Source organism: Schistocerca gregaria, chromosome 1 (genome assembly GCF_023897955.1).
Source record: "Schistocerca gregaria isolate iqSchGreg1 chromosome 1, iqSchGreg1.2, whole genome shotgun sequence".
NCBI lineage: Eukaryota > Metazoa > Arthropoda > Insecta > Orthoptera > Acrididae > Schistocerca > Schistocerca gregaria.
In genome coordinates, this window is record NC_064920.1 from 395411323 (window position 1) to 395434416 (window position 23094).

The following is a 23094-nucleotide window of genomic DNA, read 5'->3' on the forward strand; positions in this document are numbered from 1 at the left end:
CTTCAACACGATACCACAGTTCATCAAGAGTAGTGACTGGCGTATTGTGACAAGCCAGCTGCTCGGCCACCATTGACCAGACGTTTTAAACTGGGGAGAGATCTGAAGAATGTGCTGGCCAGGGCAGCAGTCGAACATTTTCTGTATCCAGAAAGGCCCGTACAGGACCTGCAACATGCGGTCGTGCATTTTCCTGCTGAAATGGAGGGTTTCGCAGGGATCGAATGAAGGGTAGAGCCACGGATTGTAACACATCTAAAATGTAACGTCCGCTGTTCAAAGCGCCGTGAAAGCGAACAAGAGGTGACCGAAAAGTGTAACCAATGGCACCGCATATCATCACGCCGGGTGATACGCCCGTACGGCGATGACGAATACACGCTTCCAATGTGCGTTCACCGCGATGTCGCCAAACACGGATGCAACCATCATGATGCTGTAAACAGAACCTGGATTCATCCGAAAAAAAGACGTTCTGCCATTCGTGCACCCAGGTTCGTCGTCGAGCACACCATCGCAGGCGCTCCTGTCTGTGATACAGCGTCAAGGGTAACCGCAGCCGTGGTCTCCAAGCTGATAGTCCATGCTCCTGTAAACGTCGTCGAACTGTTCGTGCAGATGGTTGTTGTCTTGCAAACGTCCCCATCTGTTGACTCAGGGATCGAGACGTGGCTACACGATCCGTTACAGCCATATGGATACGATGCCTGTCATCTCGACTTGTAACGTTTCCTGGCAGCACACACACTGTTAATCAACTGAAATGACATTTAATTGTACTATGTACGCCGCTATGAAGCAATTCGTATGTACTGTAATTGTTTAACAAAAAATATTATTTAATTTTGTATAAAGGACGTTGGTTATTATTGTAATATTTTCTGTAATAATATTCGCGATGTACTTATGATTGTAATATTTCTATACTCATAATGTAATTACGCAATATGTTAATATATCTGCAATGAAAAATGTAAAATATAGCCACAGAGGAAAATAATGTTGTAAGATTACAAAGAGATATTCATTATCAGCAATAGTATAAATAGCACTACAATATGTGCATTCTTTGTCATCTCCCTCGAGAGCTGAGAGAGAGAGTAGCCTCTGACGTAGCATTATATGAATGAGTAGACTTCTTTTGTCTGTATCTATCTTTAGCCGCCATTAGAGGAGAAATTATAAAGGTGTGTAATTTTAATTATTGTTATGGTCTAAATACATCATAATTTATCAAAATTGTGTATTACTAATGTAAATTAGCTTGCCCATGTCATCTATAATATTTCTTTATAGAATTTTCATCACTTTTAGCGATTATCGTTGGTGTTGCTGGTCTGTGCCGCGACCGAACGATTTTCAGCGGCGGCACATTTAAAAAAAAATTGTTCCGCTATAAAATTAACCAAACCCGTAAATCGGGAGCAGGTAAAATTAGCAGTGAATTACGAAATACTTTCCTTTTACAGCGATCCTGAGGCTGACTGAATTTATTACTGGTTTTAGATTTGTGCATTCATAGGCGAATAATTAACGTTGAAGTTGTTAATCTGTCGGTTCTTTCAATTTGTAAAGCAAATAACTTAAACGTATAGTGAAGTGTGTTTTGTCAATGATAATTAAACGTTCAGGTCGGCTTGGCAATATTTAACCATTTTATGCTAACAGAGACAGTCTTGTGTTCCATGGCTAACACCGGCAAAAAATTCAGTAAATATTTAAAAACTCACTGCATCTAGAAAATATGTGCCAAGGCCGAAATACGTTAAAAATTTAATTTATATAATTTTCAAAGTCATAAATATTATTAATCAGTTAGTTTGAATTTATCAGTATGAGAGGGTTCCTAAAATTCACATAATTTTAAATGAGCTTAATTCTGTCTAAATGAATTTTTATTACTACACGTAAAAAAAAGGGGTTCTACAACAAAGTTCGTACTGAAGGAGTAAATAACAAAAATATTTAAAGCCATTTCTTCCCCATTTTCATGCATTCATCGAAGACTGATGGTAATACGAAGCCGTTGGGATCCAGCACGGCGTTCCGTATTACCCTCCTAAACCCACCGATTCCATATTCTGCTAACAGTCATTGGATCTCGACCAACGCGAGCAGCAATGTCGCGATAGGATAAACCGCAATCGCGATAGGCTACAATCCGACCTTCAACAAAGCCGGAAACGTGATGGTAAAATGCGTACACTAGGCATCACAACAACGTTTCACCAGGTCAATTGTTGTTTGTGTATGAGAAAGCGGTTGAAAACGTTCCCGATTTCAGCACGTTGTAGGTGTCGCCACCGGCGCCAATCTTGTGTGAAGGCTCTGAAGAGCTAATCATTTACATACCATAGCATCTTCTTCCTGTCGGTTAAATTTCGCTTCATCTTCGTGGCGTAGCAATTTTAGTGGCCAGTGGTGTAATATTAGAACAGTGACCCACTCTCCCATTGCACCTGTAACAGCCTGCCCTTTATAAAGGACTCCCATAGCAATATCATTTGAAAATGAAACGCACTTACACGTATTTACGAGTCGCCAAGTCAAATCCTAATCAACAGAAACAGGGAAATATATCGTACAATATTTTTTATGGATGTAGTGGTCATTACCTTAGTTAAATGCGGTGTCTCAAGACGAAAAGATAACTAATAATAATGTCGTGTGAGGAGGGCCTCCCGCGGGTAGACCTCTCTCTTGGTGCAAGTCTCTTCGATTTGTCGCCACTTTGGCGACTTGCGCGTCGATGGGGATGAAATGATGATGATTTGGACAACACAACACCCAGTCCCTGAGCGGAGAAATACTCGGACCTAGCCGGGAATCGAACCCGGGCCCTTAGGATTGACAGTCTGTTGCGTGGACCACTCAGCTACCGGGGGCGGACAAAAGGATAAAAGACTGACCAGCCACCTCCACTCACCTCCAGTCTAGTACAGCGCCATTTACCAGATGTATTGTGCATCTGAGGAGCCAGCCAGCCGGGAAACGATGGCTCGCCCGAAGTCTCAACTTCCTGTGGCTGCCTACACCGCTCCCACCGCCAGATGCATCACAATGTAGTCCAACTCAGGCTACCTGGAGGACCATCCCTAATAGAGACTACTCAGTTTAAAAAATCCGAGATACATATGTTGTTTTGTCAGTACAATTAGAATTTCTCATTTGAAATGTAGATCTCTCCCATTTATATCAGTTATTTTCGAAGATAAAAGAAATCGGCCCATACACACTATATAGGTACCATTAAAAGATCTCACCAGAATGAAGAAACATAAGATTAACTGTTCCTCAGTCTCTGCCCTACCCTCTCTGCAGCTTTGTCCAAGTGAACATGTCAGCTTAAGTCTGAAGTGAGCAGAGGTCAGAGAGCACTGTATGCACCACCTTCTGCATCTCATGGAGAAACAGACTGAGCTGAGCTAATGCAACAGGACCGTGTTTTGACCACTCAGTGAAAATGGGAAGATGTTGTCATAGTTCCGCCAGCTATATAAAATGTGTAAGACCAGCGCCAAAGGAAGCTTTCTCCTGCAACACAAAGTAATAGAAAAGACAGTACGAGCAGTTATGATGGTGTTTGTTGTTGGAAAAAAGTAGGAAGATTCCACATCATAGGGGAACTGGAAGAATGATGAGTTCGCTACTGTTTAGTAGTGCATCTCCAAACTACATATAGGTGGTGAAATCCAAAGGAGGTCTACATTCCTCATGGTGAATTCATGTCTGTCCCCCAAACATTCTTTCTACCTTCATTGTTTTGTACCACCCAACACAGAAAAACTACACACCATAAAATCTCTCCTAACATCCCCCAGCTGATGAACTTGTTAGATATTACTGTATACTTCTCTTCTGATATCTCGAAAGCAAACACTATCTGCTTGCTGACAGCGAGCATGTATGGCATCCCTATTAAATATACAGGTTTTGCTCCATTGGAACAGATATCCATCAACTTACACTGTAGGAGGACTATGCCCCACAGACTATCAATCACAAGAGAGGATCCCTGTGTTGTTCTTTCATAAGCAGTTTGATATACTGTTTTTTCTGGTGTAACACATCCAAGCAGTGTACGAATGCTGCTTTGTACACCGCCACACAATTTTTTGTGTTTTCACCACCACTTAGAAGTCAGTGTCAGGTGCTAAGCTGACATTAACATGTTTCAATCCATTGGCTCTCACTGAAAGCTCAACATCACATGGTGTAAACTACGCTGCTCCCACAACACACAAGATGCTTGGAATAAATCACAGGGTGGTGTTCCTTATTGACAAAAAATGTAACAATTGGAAACTGGAAGAGTATGTGGAATTTTGGAGCGTTTCCAAACAGCTGTTTGAAAGTGTTGACCACTGGTTTCCTGTAACAGGCATTCTCTCTTGCTGATGATCGTTTTATAGGACTGATGTGAGCATATTATAGTTTCTGAACGGTGATTAGATGAGAACAGTAGGTGGTACAGACCTCTGGAGAGCTACATTGTGTCTGTATCACAAACACTGTGTGTTTTTCTTGGGTGGAGAAGGAAATAGTTTTATCATATTAAAATTTGACACCATAGTGAGTGGGACAAAAAACCTGCAGGGTGGATGAATGTCAGATGTTAATATCTCTGAAACCACATGGCTTTAACATTATAGTGTGTTTAAGTACAGAACCTTGTAGCCTTAGCAGTGCATGTGTGAACGTTCTATGACCATTTGTCTCTTGCCAATGATTTCTTGACAGTGACCCCAAACACTAGAACAATACTTTATAATTGATAGTGCAGTTGATTTACACAAAATGCTTTAAACTCCATCTGTCTGAAGTTCTACCATGCATAAACCACACAGCTTAACTGCCTGTTATATCATCACAACAGTCTACTACCTACTATACAGTGACAAGGGGTGCTAATCTCCTCGTCATGTGCGCATCTGGAGAGATTTTGTGCACTTGGATGAGGGCCATGATTAAGACTGTTGCAGAACAGTCGTCTTTGTACAGCAGTTACAGACTCGGATCCCTCTATTCCTTCAGAAGATGTGGAATGTAGGGGTACAGTACCCTTCTACTTCTAGTCAGCTGCAAATTAAATTGGTAACAGTGCTGCAAGGAGGGTTGGAAAACAACAGTGAGGGGAGATCTTTCAGTCTCCAACTTTATCCCAAGAATGCGAAAATGCTCTGTGACTCCCACTGCCCAAAGATGGGCAAATTGTAATAGTAAATTGTGCACTATGATTGAAGGGCTAGAAATATGTAGATAACCTAAGTATGTTGGTATTGGGCGCTGTCTGGTGTACTTTGGTCTATATGTTCAAGAACTAACCATGAATGGATGTACTGCACAGTCATCTGTCTACATTCACGATCTAGTACATGGAATAGCAAAATAGACGAGGGGTGGCTTAGTGATGAAACAGAAATTGGGAAGCATCCTGTTGTGTCACTGATGAGTGTTGAATTTACGGAAAAAACTTGTAAAATTGCTAAAATTGATTGCACTATGAACTGTGTTGTTCCATATCAACAGCGTCTTTCCCATCCCATCTGCCCACTGGTATGCTGTTGATTACCACGTAATGACTGACTGATAGCCTTTCAACATTCGCAAGGTAAGTGGCTTGGGAGATTTTTAGGCACTTTACACTGTGGAGTTAGTGCGTCGGAGATAACACTGTTGATAACAAGAGTGTCAGTCACAGATAAAACTTGGTGTCTCTAATAGGAAAACAAAGCAGTGCACAGTCAATGAATCCACAGTGGTTACGAGAATCTGGTCGGTTATTATGGATGGCATGTGTTGGAATGCCAGGCGTAGGTATCTCAAGGTAGCAGGTAGTCTTGCTCCTGTTTTGCGGGATGGGGCTGATGGTATTACTTGGGTACAATGGGACTGGACGCATCTAAGCTCCACCGCGAGGCAAGTTACACAGTCAGACCGCCTGACTATTTTTTCTCAGTAAAAAGTCTTATAAATGTTTTGTTTTTAATCCGACGAATAAGGATCTGGACAACTAGAGGAAGGCTCTTTTAGGAAAGGACTTGAATTTCACCCACATACCGATACCCTTGCTATTAACATCTTTTATTGGTAGACCTGAAGACACCATTAGGAAACTACTTAATAACGGTGCTGAAGAAGTAAGGCGTGCAGCAAGCTGAGCACTAACAATAAACCGTCCACAAAAAAGCAACTTATCCTCGTCAGAGAGACCTCAACTTCGTAAATTACGGAACTATTCCTAGACAGTAACTCACCCCGCAGGCATAGGTAAGGCTACAGTCTTTCAGCCGAGAAACGTCTACATAGAGAAAATGTAAATACAACTTACTTGAGGACACAACATATCGTAAGAGTGACAAGGTCGCAACTGCACGAGTTCAAAGAAAAGCTGCTCCATTTTTTAGACCAGCTCTCTACCTAAGCAATTTGTCAACAGTATTAAGGGATACATTTCCTCCAAAAATATACGGTGTTCCCGATGCCTACAAAGTAATACAAAAACAAAAGTATTTCAGAAGAAACCAGAACTTATAAAAAACGTTTGGGGCAGATACTAAAAGCATTGACGTTTAGTCCGACAACGAGTAACATACTTATTGGTTGGCCAAATATTTATCCTCGTTGTTGAGACTTTTGTAGGTATATGTGAACATTACATCCGGAATTCAGAAGACTTTATTAGTAGGCTGAAAACTTGGAGATTTAACAAATATGATTTATTGGTTAGCTTTGACGTCGTTTCCTTATTTACCAAAGCACCTATTGCTGACTATCTGTCATTGATTAGCAGCAAGTTTGAAGGAGACGTAACGCTATTATTTAAGCATGTGCTAATCTCTACTTACTGTTTGTTTGATAACCAATAACAGAATGATGGTGTTGCTTGGAGAGTCCTCTTTCGCATGGAGGATTTTGAAGGAAAGGCACTCAACTCTAGAGTTTTAAAACTGACAGTGTTTCTGGAGATATGTCGATGACACATTCGTAGTTTGGCCCCAGGGGGAGGACAAATTGATCGAGTTTCTTGAACATGTAAACACCATTCACGAAACTATCAGATTAACGGAGGAAGGGGAAATGAGTAACTATCTACAGTTTCTGTATGTATTAGTTCGACGTAAGGAACATAGGTTTTTAGGACGGTAAGCCCACCCACACCGATTTATACTTGCAGGTGTCTAGCTGCCACCATCCAACGCAAACTAAAACTGTTCTGGAGACTTCAGAGCACATAGCCCATGTAGCTTCTGTTGCTGACGGCCTGCAGGATGGACTGGGACAAATTGAAGAAACATTCAGTAAGAACAGATACATGAAACATCAGATTAAGAGAACTCTTCAAACGAAAACTTCAGAATAACCGAAGGAGCAAGAAGAAAAGACGTAAAGTCCGCGAGTTTTCTACCGTTTATGGAAATATTTCTTCAAAACCTGCAAGAGTAATGAAGAAACATAAAATGGATATGATCTTCCTTCCAGTGACCAAGACGACAGCTCTTTTTACCGAATGCGAGAGTACACGAAATTCCTTTGAGTGTGGCACGTAGAACATCGTTTCATTGGACACTAGCGGTACATTCGTCTAATGAACACCAACAAATCTGCCGTGGCCGATCATTGTCTTTCGACTGGCCATTCCATGGGTTACGGGAAACTTAAGATAATGGCCACGGCCTCAAGGTGCTTTGATTTGGTAGCCAAGGAGCTCTGTCTGCAAACACAATTAGCAGACAACCTGCTCAACCGTGATGAAGGTTTCCGGCTCGGCAAATAATGGGAAACCGATAGTTCACGTCTGCGCTTTCTAAAAACTGTTGTTCTAATTATCAGCAAAATTCAAGTCCTTTCGTAAAACAGACATTCCCGAGCTGTCCTGATCCTGATACGTTAGATCAAAAACAAAACATTTATAAAACATTTTTGCTGAGAAAAAGCAGTCAGGTGGTCAAACTTTGCAGCTTGCCTAGCGGTGGAGCTTTGATGGGTTGAGTCCCACTGTACTCAAGTTATGCCATCAGCCCCTCCCAGGAAACCGGAGGAAGACTAGCTGCTACCTTGAGATGTCTGGGCTCTCCAGGGAAATATTGTTCTAAGGCTTCACTGTCTGGCATTCCAACATTTGCCATCCATAATAATCAACCAAATTTTTCGTAAGCATTGTGGATTCACTGATTCTGCTCTTGCTTTGTCTTACTCTTACAGGCGTAAAGTTTTATCTATGACTGACGCTCTTGTTATCAGCAGGGTTGTCCTGACGCATGTCTACAGCGCAAAGCGCTTTAAAAATCTTCCGAGCGACTCACCTTGAGAATGGCTGAAAGTTTGTCAGCCGAAAAATCGCAACAAGGTTTAATACGCCCAATGCACACCAAATAAATGATGGAATATATCATGGAATATTTGTCACAAACCTGGTAAGTGTGTCTTCTACTTCAGTCTTCCAACACTAGTCTCATTTCCTATGACTTCGCTATTTGTTTCATTTGAGATCAGGCTCATGAGAACTTGTGAAGCAGTGCTCAAGAACAGTGTAGCGATCTTAAAGTATTTGATTAAGATAGTGGTAGAAATTTGTTGCTTCAGAAGGGGAATACTTTGGAGAAGATACTATCGGTCAGTCTTATCTGCTCCTGACTTTAACTGCTCTACCATCGTACTCTAGTAAGTTATTATTATAATCTAGAAAAGATTCCTTTCATTTCAAGGAAGAACCACGAAACTCACTACTGTTGGATTTAATCTGGCGCATCACGAAAGGTGTACTTATAAAATGTGCACTGGAATGACCGTTGCTTATTTCTTGTAGCGCCAGCAAAGACAAAACATAATACTTAAACGGAGTTTTAACTCTAGATCATTTCATTACGAAAAAAAACTTGTACCCTGTTAAAAATTCACTGTTTCAAATCTCTTCTGTGGGGTGTTGGTTTAACTCCGCCTTCTTGAGTGACATTGATGCTAGAGGTGTTTTCCTTGAATTAATATTCTGAAATCGGTGTTTTATTGATATTTGCTTTTCGTACTTACCTTGTTCAGTCAGCATTCAGGTCGCAGCTGGCCCAGACAACGTAAGTTGTTAATAACATCGATATTTTTTTATAATACACAGGCGTTAGTCTTTCTTTTCTGCGCCAGACAAAACAGTTTCTGCTGCGGCATACCACTACCATTATGAGTAGAGCAAGTTGAAGACTGGAACTTAGTCTATTTGTGTCTCTATGAGATTAGCATTTATCCATCTTTGGTGTATTTTTTTCCTCCAGTGCTGTGATGCATTTCACTGCGCCTTTGTGATGTTTCAAATATTAATGCACTAAATTTGTAATTAAAAGATACCTTCAATTAGTTTAGTTGTAAACTGGTTTACTGACTTAGATGTAACTGTTGAGATACTACCTCCAAATTTTGCCAGAGCGCTGGTGTTAGATACGAGTTTTAGCTGTTTGTACTTATTATACATTGTTTGTTAAACACAATGCTCCTTACTCTATGTCACCATCTCACTGACTGTTGTATTCATCAGTGACCAAGTACTTGGAGTACTATGCTTGATTCATTTTGGAGGTAAAGTAAGTGGTATGTGTTTTGTGAACACAAGTTTGTACTGATGAAAACAATTTATTGCAGCCGTAAGTTGTATTGAAAATGTGGGAAAGGTATATGCTGTCTTTAAAATGAGTGTGATAAAACTTGATAGCTGTAGCTTATAAACTATCCATCTGAATTGATGTAAATCTTCTTCTTCTGCAGACTGAGAAACCGATTTATCTTACTATCGACTTCATAAAATTTCTTTTCTAGTGTTTTTGCTATAATCCTGTCATAAATCCAGGTACAACACTTTTTGTCTGTGGTTTTGGTCTTCTGCATCTTTTGTTTCTAGAAGTTCAGATCTCAACTTCCATCTTTTCACTGCTTTGTACGGTGCATGTTGTGTTTAAAATGAGTGGAATAAAGCATACATGGCAAGTACCCAAGTGACGTTGCTACTTCCTCTTCTCACTGACAAGTAAAAATTGTACTGTTGCACTCAAGAAACTATTTTTTCATGTGAAATCCTACTTGTTAGGTGGTGTGTGAAGCCTCGTGAACGCATGACGCTTTAGTGTACTACCATGTCGTTTCAGATATACTATATAGGCCGAATGAGGTAAACCATTTTGCAGTTTGTGAACCGTCTGTTACCATTCTTAGATCTTCTGTAGTGTTGTTTCTAGATATTTACTTCTTGTATCAGAACACGAAATGAGAGGTTGTTGTTTATGTTAATCAGTACCTACAGTGTGGGCTATTTTATTCATAGAGAAGAGTAAGTGAAAATTGCTAGCTTTCATTGGTATAAGCAATTATCTGATTTTCGTATCAGTGTAAATGTTTAACATAACATCAAAAATCTTACAGTTTGTGCTACGCCAAGTCAGTGAAGAAATTTTTGATGTGGAATCTCAAATTTAAATTGAGATTCGATTACATCTGTTGTTTTCTGTGTAGTATAAGTGCAAGTAGAAAAGCAGATGAGTGTTTGTTGTGCCCAGCGACTTGCGTTCTTGTCATATACGTGTTTACTGGTAACTATTATCTCTGCAATGAATTGTTAAAAGGAGTAAGTGACTGCATAACATGTGTAAAATATCCAAATTATCACTCTTGCAGTTCACTAATGATAGAACACTGAATGTCAGAATACATGTTTGTATGTAAAGGAAAATTATCTGTAAGTTTTGTTATGTCAGTCAGTATATTGTAATGACTATTTATTACAATGGTCTGGAGAGTGCATTAAATTGTGAGTTGTTAAACATTAGTCTACACTTTCTCATATCATTTGGCAGTCTATAAAAACGTTTGGTGAATGTTAAGCATAGGATACCTTGCGAATTAGGAGTGCATCTCATAAAATTAACTATTGTTCTGGAATAACAATAATAACGTAAAATATTCAAAACAATGTGAGACTTCACTATTTAATAGTTACCTGATGGAGCTACACTTTCACAGCTATGAACTATTGCATGGTCTTTACATTTCATTGTGTACTTTATACAGTGTATTGTCTTGTTCATAGTATCATAAAAATGTGTTGTATCTGATTGTTACTTCACTTTGTTGTTACAGTGTTCTTGAGAGCATGAATTACTATTTCACAGTTGTACACGTATAAATTTGGTGGCTTTATGCACTTGAAGCACTTGTGTGTGTTATTTATTAACTCACAGTTACTGTAACAAAGGTAACAATAACCCACGAGAATAAATTACAGTGGAAGAATGTGAACAGATGACGACCTAGATCACAGGTTCTACTTCAGTATATCACCAACAAATTGGTTGTGTTTTTTCTCTGGAATGTTGACAATATATTTTGTGTTGGAGGTAATGTCTATTACTTATCAAATACTAATGCAGTTGTGTTAGTAATGTATGCTAGAAGCCAGACTTCACCAGTTTGGTAGATACTATGATCTACTCTTAAGCAAAAACGTCAAGTAAACTAGAGTGACGATTTGACCCCAAAACAATCAGAGTAATTACTGTGGTTTTAAATGTACCCCAATGTTGTTTACACATCCTTACGTAGGCATACATCCTGAGTGTTTGCTCTGATACCAATCGGTTTAGTCCTACAGGTTTACTGTGTCGAACTTTTCATTGAAGTGTTTCCTTTTTGTTCATGCATCTTTTTTAAATACACAAAGTATTTTATTTTAGAGTACACTTTGTAACGAACATGACATACTATGTGTTAAAACTGATCCTTGTCAAGTTTGATCCAGGTAATCTACTACATGGAGATGGTATGATCCATCCCTTTATAGGACTTCCTTTGTCGGTGTGGCTGAATTCTCGCCTACCTGAAAGAAATCTCACAACTGCTACGTTATATCCCCTTTCTGAAGCTCATTACTGTTTGAGAGACATGGATCAAGTTAACTTTATCTCCTGGTAGCAGATATAGTCCAACTATGGACTGCTGTGATTAGGAATTGAGGAACTGGTATGTTAAATAATAAGACAATTTAAGTAATTATTATCATTATAATCATGTATTCCTACATTCTAGAGTAATGCTATACCATGGATATACGGTTTCTTACATGCATCACATATGAAACCTCTGTAAATACAATATTAAATAAGAACCAATAAATTAAATATGCGGTACTTGCGTAAAATACCAGTAAAACGGAATTATCTTGATTTCTCAGCATAACAATCTTAATAACTTGAGTTTTGCGTTTTGGGTCCTTCGAAATGATACAGAAAAGAGGGCGTTGCTCTGGAGACCAAGTACAGTGTTTTGGTGGGGCGAGAATGGTCTATTTAGGGCCCTGTTTTTTTCTTTTTTTTTCTAAAAAAATTAACATTTTGAAGGCACTTTAGATCGGACGAGTTGGCCCTGTGTGTATGTTGAGTGAGTTTTTTTTGCCTTGATCAGAAATATTTTAGACGAGAGTTTCGTTTTAGTTGCCTTCAGACTATTGCGAGCACTGTATTGTGAATATGGTTCCGTTTCAAAAATGCTATTTCAGAATTGAGAACACTGTAGAGGGTCCCCAGCTAGCAGCGTCCTCTATTGAGTGGCCGCGGGGCGGAGTTCCCCGGGCAGGGCTGCCAACAACACAAACCTGTAGCGGCATTAAACAGTACCGCCGTTTCATCAACTGAGTAATGCCACCATTCTGTCTGTACAATGTCTTCGCTTCAAATACAACTGTAAAAAGTAGAACGCAACCTCAAAGTCACCAGTTAGAGTCGCATAGCGACTCGTTCATATATTTCTATATATATATATATTCATATTAAACAAAAAGACAACAAACTTGAAGGAAGTATCCCATAACGCTCAAAAGTTACCAACAGTTTTACATATACTACATCTCACACTCAAAAGAATGACTATTTTGCGAAATGGACTAGAAGATTGTGAAACAGCCTGTTTATGAATAACGAACGAACGTACGAACGAGTGGCGGAAGCAACCCTCGGGGCAGTTGCCAGTGATACGTAGTAGAGCGCTGCTAAACAAACATGGATGTACTGAATGGCAAGACCCAGACATGTGAGAACTGTTTTTCGTCTACAGCAAATCATCACACTAGGTACTTCTGTAAGAAAATAGAATGTAAGGCAGATTTTGGTAAAAATTACACACAATTTTATTTCGCTTACTCTTTTATCATAAAGATAAGGCGCGAAGGTGCTTTTTAAATAAGCTTGTACTTTCTGTGACAAGGTTCGAACGGGGATCCTAACATTGCCGAGACCTCTTTTTCTTTCATTGCAAAACGATAAAGGTATTTTTAAACACAGGACTAAAACTTGCCAAATCTGTTTTTCTAAGTATCGCTATCAAAGGCTGGGGACCAAGGTCTTTTGAATTAAAAAAATATTGCACCATTGATAAAAAGAACGCCGACACACAAAAATAGGGAGGGGGTTTTTAGGTCCAAATGGTCCGTGTGCATTTGAAAAATTGTTGCGTTCAGGAAATAAAGTCTGTTCATATGGTCTGCACTGCAACAGTAACAGAATCGGCTGTCTATAATATGCGTTTTTTGTAGTGTTGTACCTGTAAAGTAACCGCGAAATTAGTCCGGTATAGTTGGGTGCGCCACCTCCGCTGTATTTCAGACGAACCCAACGAGAGAAAACATTCCTCACCGCTACCACCACCTTGTTAAGGGTTAGCTCCCTGTCAAATGCTACAACAACCATCGGAAGCGGTAAAAACTACAGGGGGTAACAATCACCATAGGAGTCAACAATGTCAGTTTTTCTATGGGAAAAAAGAGTACAAACAAAACTATTACGTAAAAAATCCCAGTACATGCACTGGCAACATTTTTCTTTTGCAAGAAGCGCTTTTGTTTCTTTTTTTAAAATACAATAAGAGGCGCGCAACAGCTCGCGGCGGCCCGGGGAGGGGGTTAGGACACTGCGTAGGAGCGGCGATACTGCGATCAACGACTCGGCTCTGCGTGTGTGTGTGTGTGTGTGTGAATGTGTGTACGATGCTGGGACGGCGTCGAGTACCGCCACTGTCAAAGCTGTGTGTGTGTTTGTTTCTGTGTGTGTGTGTGTGAGAGTGATCACCTGTCGTTTGGATACTGTATGTGCTTCTGGCTTGTTGATATTTGTTTACGATCATTTTTTGGTGATGACTAGGTACCAGAACTGCTGAGACGCCATATTTACGGTAAACAGTTGGCGGTCTCATCAGTCCGGAACTTAAAGGACACTTTGGTTTCTTTTTGCTTCATCTCCCTCGTCACCATCTTAGGTTACACCCATCTCCACATCTCCCTACCACATAATTTATCTCTTTCTCTCTATATATAATTTTTTTTATTTATACATATACTATATCTTCTATCTTTCCCTGAATCCTCTCCCTCGCTCTCCCTCCCTCTCTCTGTCTCTCTCTCTCTTTCTCTCCCAATTTTTTCCCCTAAACACTGGCAGCGTAGTGTGGTGAAATTTGTAACCTGACAGAATGGATCGGTCGGCCTGAAGCAGTGTCGTTCTATGGGGCCCCCTTGCCCCTGTTCAGCGACCAAGTACCTTTTTTTTTATTTTTAACGAAGACAATCATTTAAAAAGGAAAGCATTACCATACGAGAGCTGTTGGAACTCAAGTACACAACTAGGAAACGAAGATTGCACTGAAGGTAACTGTAAATTGTGGTTCGTGAAGTTACTATTGATACAATCGGCAGTAGAATTGTATGCATATTATTTTAAAATAGAGAAATTAATCGGCCAGTTGCTACCATTATCCAGCCTGACGTTCACATTTCTTGAAATGTTCTTACAATTTCTCGAGGAGAGTCCATTTTTAATTTTTTTTAAATAAATCCCTTCTACGACAGTTCGGAATTCTTTTATCCACATTTTTACCACCTTCCTCCAACAATCACATTTCTTTTAGTTACTCGATGGTCCCTTTCCCTACGAAAAAAGGAAAAAAGTTTTCTTTTTGCACTGCACAGCACCGCACAGTCTTTCTTCTCCGCCGTCGCGGAGATGGTGTCCACAAATACTCCTTGCCCTCTGTTGCATGTCCTCACTGAAACACGTTCTCAACTCGAGGAAAATTTACATAAATCTCTATCCACAATTCCAGTTTTTTTTAACTTCTTACTTAAAAGCAGTTATAAAAATTTTCAATGCAAAATTCAATCGCTTATATATCACAAAATCAGTTACACCGTCGTTTTTAACATGAGAAGGCAAAAAGATCTGGAATACGTTATTTCCTCTTTCCACTGCACCACATGATATAAACATTGCATTAACCTAAGACAAACAACTTGATTTTTGACTAGGAAGTTTAACCACGGGCAGCCCACGTGCCAGAGTGACAGATTGCCCTTTTGCGGAAGCAGCGGGCGTGAGATCAGGTGACGTCACTACGGCTAACAGTTTGTGCTTAACGTGCTGCGCTTGTGGGCAATCCCTCCCACAATGGGGTTCACAAACAATTGTAATAATAATAATTACAACTTATATAACAATAGCAACTTTGACGCAACTTCCCGAGTCCGTGAGAGAGGAAGGTAAAAACAACTTTTTTTTTTTGGCGTTTCGCACAGAGTGTTCAACGACTCGTTTCAAACACATCACTCAACGACTAGCACAAATTAACAAACTCATTTTTTTAATTATCTATAAAGGATCTTTTGTTATCTTTGGTCGTATCGGTACCACACGTGACTTTTTGGCGTGTCCGCCCCGTGCCAAAGTGTTTGTCTCCTTCCCTCGTACGTTTCTGTCTGTGTTTTTCCTTTTCTCGGTTTTACATACACGAAAAGGGAAGACAGTACCACAGTAATTGCTGTACACAGTGGCAACACGCGGCGGCGGACGTACGCCTCGGTGGTCTTCGTTATGTACACGAGCAGGGCGCGGTCCTCGGATGCGGCAGCACCGTCGGGGCAAGCGGAGAGCGTCCTGGGGACTCCTGCGTCGCCAGCCAGCTGGCCCTGCAGCCGACGCGGGGCCGCGCTGAGGACTGCAGCCGAGTCTGCCCGCGCGGAGGCTGGGCGGGGAGACTTGTGTGGCGGCCGCAGGAGTGGAGCGGCACGGCGCCGTCCAGGGCACCGGCTGGGGCTGTCCTCGGTGTTAGCGGGCGGACGCGCTTACTCCAGCTGCTCCAGGAAGTTGGGCGACTTGAAGTACTCGGGCACGGGGTCGTCCAGCCTCGAGATTATCTTGTAAATCGACTTCTTCCACGACTGCTCCGTGTCCTTTCCGCCCTGGATGGCCTTGAAGAATTCCCTCAGCGTCTGCTCCACCACGAACCGGAAGTTCGAGGGGACCTGCGAAAGAAAGAGAGAGGCGCCCCGTTAGACGGTGCAGCTGCCGGGAAGTGAAAGTAACTACAGCGAAGCGAAAAAATGTTTGAGGCACGATCATCCAAAATCAGTAAGCTACTCGTGGTTGCAGCACTGGAGAAGGCCGTTAATCTGTGGATTGGATTGTTTTGGGGGAGGAGACCCCACAGCGAGGTCATCGGTCTCATCCGATTAGGGAAGGACGAGGAAGGAATCCGGCCGTGCCCTTTCAAAGGAACCATCCCAGCATTTAGGGACGGCCGGACGCGGGATTGAACGATCGTCCACCCGAATGCGAGTCCGGTGTGCGTTCATCTGTTACCAGTGGGGTAAAATTCTCTCGAGTTCTACCGAATCTGCTTTGTCCCCCTTCCTCAAATCACGTGTATTTAGCAATTCCATCTGACGCACCCAATGCGAAAACATCAAAATGTATTTCGGGGAACAAAGAGGAAATTGCAAATACTGCACTTTTTCGAGCCAACGTCGTTAACAAGCAAGGTACTTGAAACTTCCTGGCAGATTAAAACTGTGTGCCGGACCGAGACTCGAACTCGGGACCTTTGCCTTTCGCGGGCAAGTGCTCTACCATCTGAGCTATCCAAGCACGACTCACGCCCGGTACTCACAGCTTTACTTCTGCCAGTACCTCGTCCCCTACCTTCCAAACTTTGCAGAAGCTCCCGTAAGAACCATGCAGAACTAACAGTCCTTTCTTTCAGGAGTGCTAGTTCTGCATGTTTCCCAGGAGAGATTCTGCAAAGTTTGGAAGGTAGGAGACGAGGTACTGGGGGAATTAAAGCTGTGAGGACGGGGTGTGAGTCGTGCTTGGGTAGCTCAGATGGTGCCAGCACGGTAGCTCAGCGTGTTCGGTTTGAGAGCCGGTTGGCCTCTGTAATAAGAAAACTGAGTGGAAGGATCAACCACCAAACTTGAACAGGATGTCTAGTGACGTCCGCAACGACCAAACACAACAATCAATATATATATATATATATATATATATATATATATATATATATATATATATATATATATATATAAAGTTGGAAGAGCACTTGCCCGCAAAAGGCAAAGGTGCCGAGTTCGAGTCTCGGTCCCGCACACAGTTTTGATCTGCCAGGAAGTTTCATATCAGCGCACACTCCGCTTTAGAGTGAAAATCTCATTCTGTTCACGTTTTGCTACAGTTGGGTATCAACTTTGCTCTCAAAGGAAGTGAAATGCAACACTGTCTTTTCCTGAAGAGTTCGGAGAATACGTCACATGAATGAATATACCGAGAATACCTGACAAAGCAACGAACAAATGTGAGAGAAGCTGGTAAACGCCGAAGTCAGCAATTCCCTCCATCGTTAGTGCCTCTCCGAAGACTCACCGCCGCGTTAGTGAAAGGAAAGTGAGGGTGATGATAGTGAAGACGTCATTTTGGAAACATATGTAATAAGTTTTCGAGTATGGATTTCTGACATTTCAAAGACTGAATAATTACGCGGAGAAGGCAGTGTACCAGTAAATTAAATATCGGTGAACAACGACCATGAAGCGTCAACCATATAATGCAGGATGCAATAGTTTATGGTGTTCTTAGTACATTGGACTCATCTTTAGTGTTTCACTTTCCCTCATTTCTTCCAGAATTTCTTGATAAATACACATTTACATCTGTATTTCTGAGCTCTTACGTCTTAGCGGATCCAGAGTCCGTTCTTTTGCATTAAGTAGATTAATAACAAGTATTGTTAGTTGCAGACGAAAATATTTGGATGCTAATTTGTCGAGGCAATGTGATTACATTTTGGATGATCTGCCTAGAGCAACCCAGAATCTACTTTATTATGTAATAAGGAGAAAAAGGCGAACTTCTAATTTTAAAAAAGTAAATTAAGAAAATAATATTATCTACAGATTTTTAAGTACCACGAGCACAGGTAAACTGCAATGTAATATATTCCACATAACGGATTACGCCTGAAGATGTTGACTATTGACAATGACCGAGGAATTTTATTCTGTTTAATTTGGAATTGCACTGAAATTATTTGATCTTTATTTTTGCATTTTATTAAAAGTCATGCTATATAACATGCTAGTCATCATTTCATATAAGCGGAAAAGACAGATCTATTCAGACTTTGCAAGGCTGCTGTGCCACTGACAGCTCTACAGTTGAAGAGAATAAAGCAAGCTCAAAATTTAATGTACTCGCAGACATTTTGTCGTGTTTGGCCTTAGTGGAAGTCTCGAACGGGTGATCCACTGTGAAACGTACAGCGTTCATACAAACTATGAATAAGTTAAAAGAAACTTTTCATTTACATCTTACAGTTTGAACAATCATTATCTCATATTACTGTAGCAGTAAAGTGTATTCGAATGGGAAATCAGCTAGTCAAGGGCTTGCTGATGGCTGGTATCAATCTGGTAACTACAGCAATACTGGGGAAATATTGTACAGAATCGGAAGTGGTCTACCTTAGTCCAAATACACTGTTCAATTAATCTAAAACTCATCTGCAACAGATCAGACATGACTTCTTGAACTTAGTTTGGACGGACCATTCATCAGCCTGATTTCAGTGGCAGACATTGAATAGGGAGTAACTAGTTTTCATGCAGGATTCTTGCGAACTGGTCGTTTGTCTTTTCTTTGGCTACGTACAAAAAAAGCCGTAGAACAGAAAGGCAGGTGAGATCGTGCAAGCACTCAAGCAGATTTTAGGAAAGTTAACTGAAGAATGCCGCACCTGTGGTCCCCATACCTCTATGTGGTTGTTCCTGTTGTAGTGCAGGTTGAGGACTCGGTAGATCTCCGAGTCTGCACCCACATGGAGATCGTCTGCGTTCTTGATGCCTTCGCTGACCGCCTGTCTCGCATACTTCTCCATCTGGATGTAATAGAACTCCCTGCAACACAGATAAACCGACGATACATTACACAACGGTCTATAGAGTTTACACTGCACGGAATAATTAAGTAACTTATGACATTAAACGGGCAAATAAATGCAGTTGATATCAGAGATTTATAGGAATTTCTAAAAATCAGTTGTCTTCTGACGGAAATTACACGATTTTATCAAGAGTTCGACTTTTATATTTCTTGCATAGATGGAAGTAGGAAAAAGAGTCAGAGAATGATAAGGAAAAAAAATTAATATTAGAGATTTGATCACCGTCAAAGCACACGAAGTCAGATGGAATATGTTATGTTAGTGGTAAAGCAAATGTGTTACGCAATACAGGGTGGGGCAAAAGAAAGTGGTCCGGACCGTTTGTGGCAGCATTAACGGAGGAGGAAACGACCTACAGTTACTTCCAACAGCATGGAGCAACTGCTCATACAGCCGACCGAACCTTGGAGCACATTTACACAATCTTTACGTCCGACAGAGTTGTTAACAGAGGTCAGTCTGGTAGCGGCCCCAGCCGGCCTCCCAGATCACGTGATCTGTCAGTGTGATATTACTTTTTGTCAAGTCTAAGATGTATTGCAACAACCTTCATAGTCTTCAAGAACTACAACAGAACATATTGGACGAGACTGCAGCTATTCCCGCAGTCCAGCTTCGATCCACCTTCACCATCTTGCTGACCAGGGACCAGAAGTTCCAAGAGAAGAATGGTCACTTTCAACATTGCTCCAGCCAGATCATTACTGTATTTCCTTTCCTCTGCTGTGTTTCTTTGCACCCTGGAACTCTGTTCTCAGGGTAACTTTTATTTGCTACACCCTCTATCATTCAAGCGAAAGAAACGAATGTTACAAAGTTGGATGCAAGTAATTCAGGTATAAATGTATCACTTTAAAGAAATTCTGGTTATGTGATTCATATCGGCCAGTAGCAACTGCATCCAGAGCTATATGTCACGAAATCTCAAAAGTACTTCGAGTACCACCGCCGTTCCCCTTGAAACTGAAAATGGCACACAGATCTAAATTCTAAACGCTTCCAGTAACGTTACTTCTCCATTTCTTTTTTTCTTTTTAGCTTTACCAGACAATGTGGTACATTACTTAAATGTCAATATTAGAAAGTATTCTCACGTAAATGGACGTTACCTTCCTGACAGCATATGTTATTTAACATATGCAAATATCATACAAACTATACTCTCTGCATTAAGAACACTGTACATAGTGATGCTGATGCTGCAGCTTCTGCTGTTGCTGCTGCTGCTCGTGCTGATGATGATAATCACGCCGATCCATCACTGCAAGTTTAGCATTCGCCACGGTACCGGTGTTCCGCCATCATTTTCGTAGCTGCCTAGGATGCCTTATGTTTATGTACTTGTTTACTGACTTCTTCTCCTTCTACTACTACTTCTTCTTCTTCCGAACATCTTTCCAGTCACTATTCCTTCTACTATATCGTTTATTATACAGTCTGTTCTCATCGTGTGGCTTCGGTAAATTCTTTTCCTCCTCTTAACTGTTTCCGGTATTCGTCTTCCCTTCCACCCTTTGGAACTTAAGTGATCTTACGGGAACCGCTGTTACCACTGCGTTTATCAACATTCAGTGTCGCTCACAGCTGGTGCAAATTTTGTGGGTGCCTACGTGGGCTACACGGAGAGTAAGATCCGATCGGGTGCGAAATGGAAACCACAATGAAAAACCGATGAAGCTTTGCATAGCTGTGTGGGGCAGTATCTGCAGTACGTCCGCCTATTGCGCCACGTTGCTCTTTTGAGTCCTGAGCGCACAGTGGGCACGTAAAGATGCCTCGGAAACATTGTCTCCTGCCAAGTATGAGGGCCTGGTGAGATATGTCGCCTGATGTTATGCAGCCCACATAACGTAACAGTCATGCGTTTCCTCCTTCATGAAAATTCTCAGCCGCACTCAGGTGTGGCACAGAAGATGATGCTGCAATGTTTTCTATGGTAAGTGTTTTATCACACACAATACAGCCCGTAATAGGCTTCCCCTGAGTGTTATCTCTTCTCACATGAACCTCTGGCTATGAAGGCAACATTTTGGCACAGACAGCGAGCTGTAGACCAGCGTAGGGAATTGGCGGAAGGCACAGTACCTTGCATGAATAGGGCAGTGGAAAGTTGGAACACCAGTACGACAAATGTCCAGGTAGGGGTGGTGACTATCTAGAGAAATAGCTGTAAGGTGTAGCTAATTGTTGCAACCAATATAACATTTTATTTTTATTTTCATAGTGGTCTCCATTTTTGCGACCGATCGGACCTTGCTTTCTGAATTGTACTCGTATTATAACGAGGTAGGATCAGGGTCTTTGGCGAAAGAAAATGGCTCTGAGCACTATAGGACTTAACTTCTGAGTCATCAGTCCCCTAGAACTTAGAACTATTTAGGCAGGATTCGAACCTGCGACCGTAGCAGTCGAGCGACTTAACTTCTGAGTCATCAGTCCCCTAGAACTTAGAACTATTTAGGCAGGATTCGAACCTGCGACCGTAGCAGTCGAGCGGCTCAAGACTGAAGCGCTTAGAACCGGTCGGCCACTCCGGCCAGCTTGGCGAGAAACACAACCTTTCTGAATAGTTTTGTATGTTATTCTGTACTAAATAGAGCTTCGTTTCCTTGACGGGTCCCCTATTCATGTAATGAATGCGAGTTGGCTTCCGTAACTCAGATTCTGAGTACGCTTTGTTCACGACCCTAGCTTTCCGAGTAAAATAAATGTGTAAGTGAGTACGTGAAAATTATAGGAACTTATGGTAGTTTACCCAGTGTTTATTAAGCTACTTCCTAGTAATTCAGACCAGCTTCGAGAAATTTCCGCACCAGATTGTTGTGTGTAGGCTTTTCTTTTTTCTTTCCTAGTTCCTTTGCAAACGAGGACATGGCAGAATGAACAAAAGAAACGCCCCTTCGCTCCCTCCCCCCCCCACCCCTCCCTAGCGTATCACGGGAAATAGAGCGAGGGAGAGACATTATGTTCCTCAAGAGAATGGCTTCTCCGCGATTATAAGTAGCACTTTACACGGTGCCAAGTTACCGTGTGAGTTTACCGGTAGTCTAAGCGACGAATGGGACGTGACTCCGGAAGGCGGGCAGAGCGAGAGAGAGGGGAAAGAGAAAGCGCGGAGAAATGATGTAGGGAGAGCGAGGCGGAATGCGGGCGTAGGTGGGTGGATGGCATCGAAAAAGAGGCGCTAGGCAGATCAATAGAAGACAACGGCTCCGGCGTGAATGGGGAGCGGGAAGCAATACGGGCTGCGCGGGCTCAGCTGCACGTGCTAAACACGGAGTGGGACAGGCCGCGTCGCGGGAAAGAGGAGGCGTTTTAAGGCCTCGCCGGGGCTAGTTAGGAAATGAGTCTCGCGCGCCGCGAGCGGGCGCAACGGAACGGCGCATTTTCACGTTTTGCGCGCGCCTCCACCCTCGCGCACAATTGTCCATTGAGCTGCCCAAGTACAAGATGTCAACAATGCGGCCGTTGTCTGTATCACATGTCGCGCCACGCCGCTCGGCGCAGCGCCTCGCAGCATTAGCACGGGCGGGGCGCGGGAGAGCGGGCGAAGAATCGGCGCCGTGTGGGCGGAACACTGTACTGCGGGGGTGGAGGCGCGAGTGCGGAGGCGGAGGTGGCGGCGGCGGCGGCGGCGGCTGCCTGCGCGACGCGGCGCGACACAAATATTGGCCTTCAGCGCAATTAGAAGGCAGTCGCGCGGCGCCGGCACTGTCCTCTCCGGCGCGCACCTCAATAGCAGTCGGGGCCATTACTCCTTCCGCAGCTCGCAGGAGCCGTGTAATTTGTAAGATTGGTCCCTGG

General features: G+C 42.1%; 1 protein-coding gene across 4 annotated transcripts in view; it reads right to left on the bottom strand.

The window, feature by feature from the left end:
- Window positions 1-12018: 12018 nt before the first annotated feature.
- Window positions 12019-23094, bottom strand: part of LOC126349037 (homeobox protein prospero-like) — a 56027-nt gene continuing 44951 nt past the window's right edge. For 2 of the 4 annotated variants that reach the window (XM_050002404.1, XM_050002403.1), the window contains exons 7-8: window positions 19084-19243; window positions 12019-16321 (exon numbers count right to left, since the gene is read on the bottom strand). In XM_050002404.1, coding sequence (XP_049858361.1) covers window positions 16142-16321; window positions 19084-19243 — 340 coding nt within the window. In that variant the 3' untranslated portion in view covers window positions 12019-16141. The remainder of the gene's footprint in view (window positions 16322-19083; window positions 19244-23094) is intronic. The other 2 variants (XM_050002407.1, XM_050002406.1) reach the window with 1 other exon arrangement.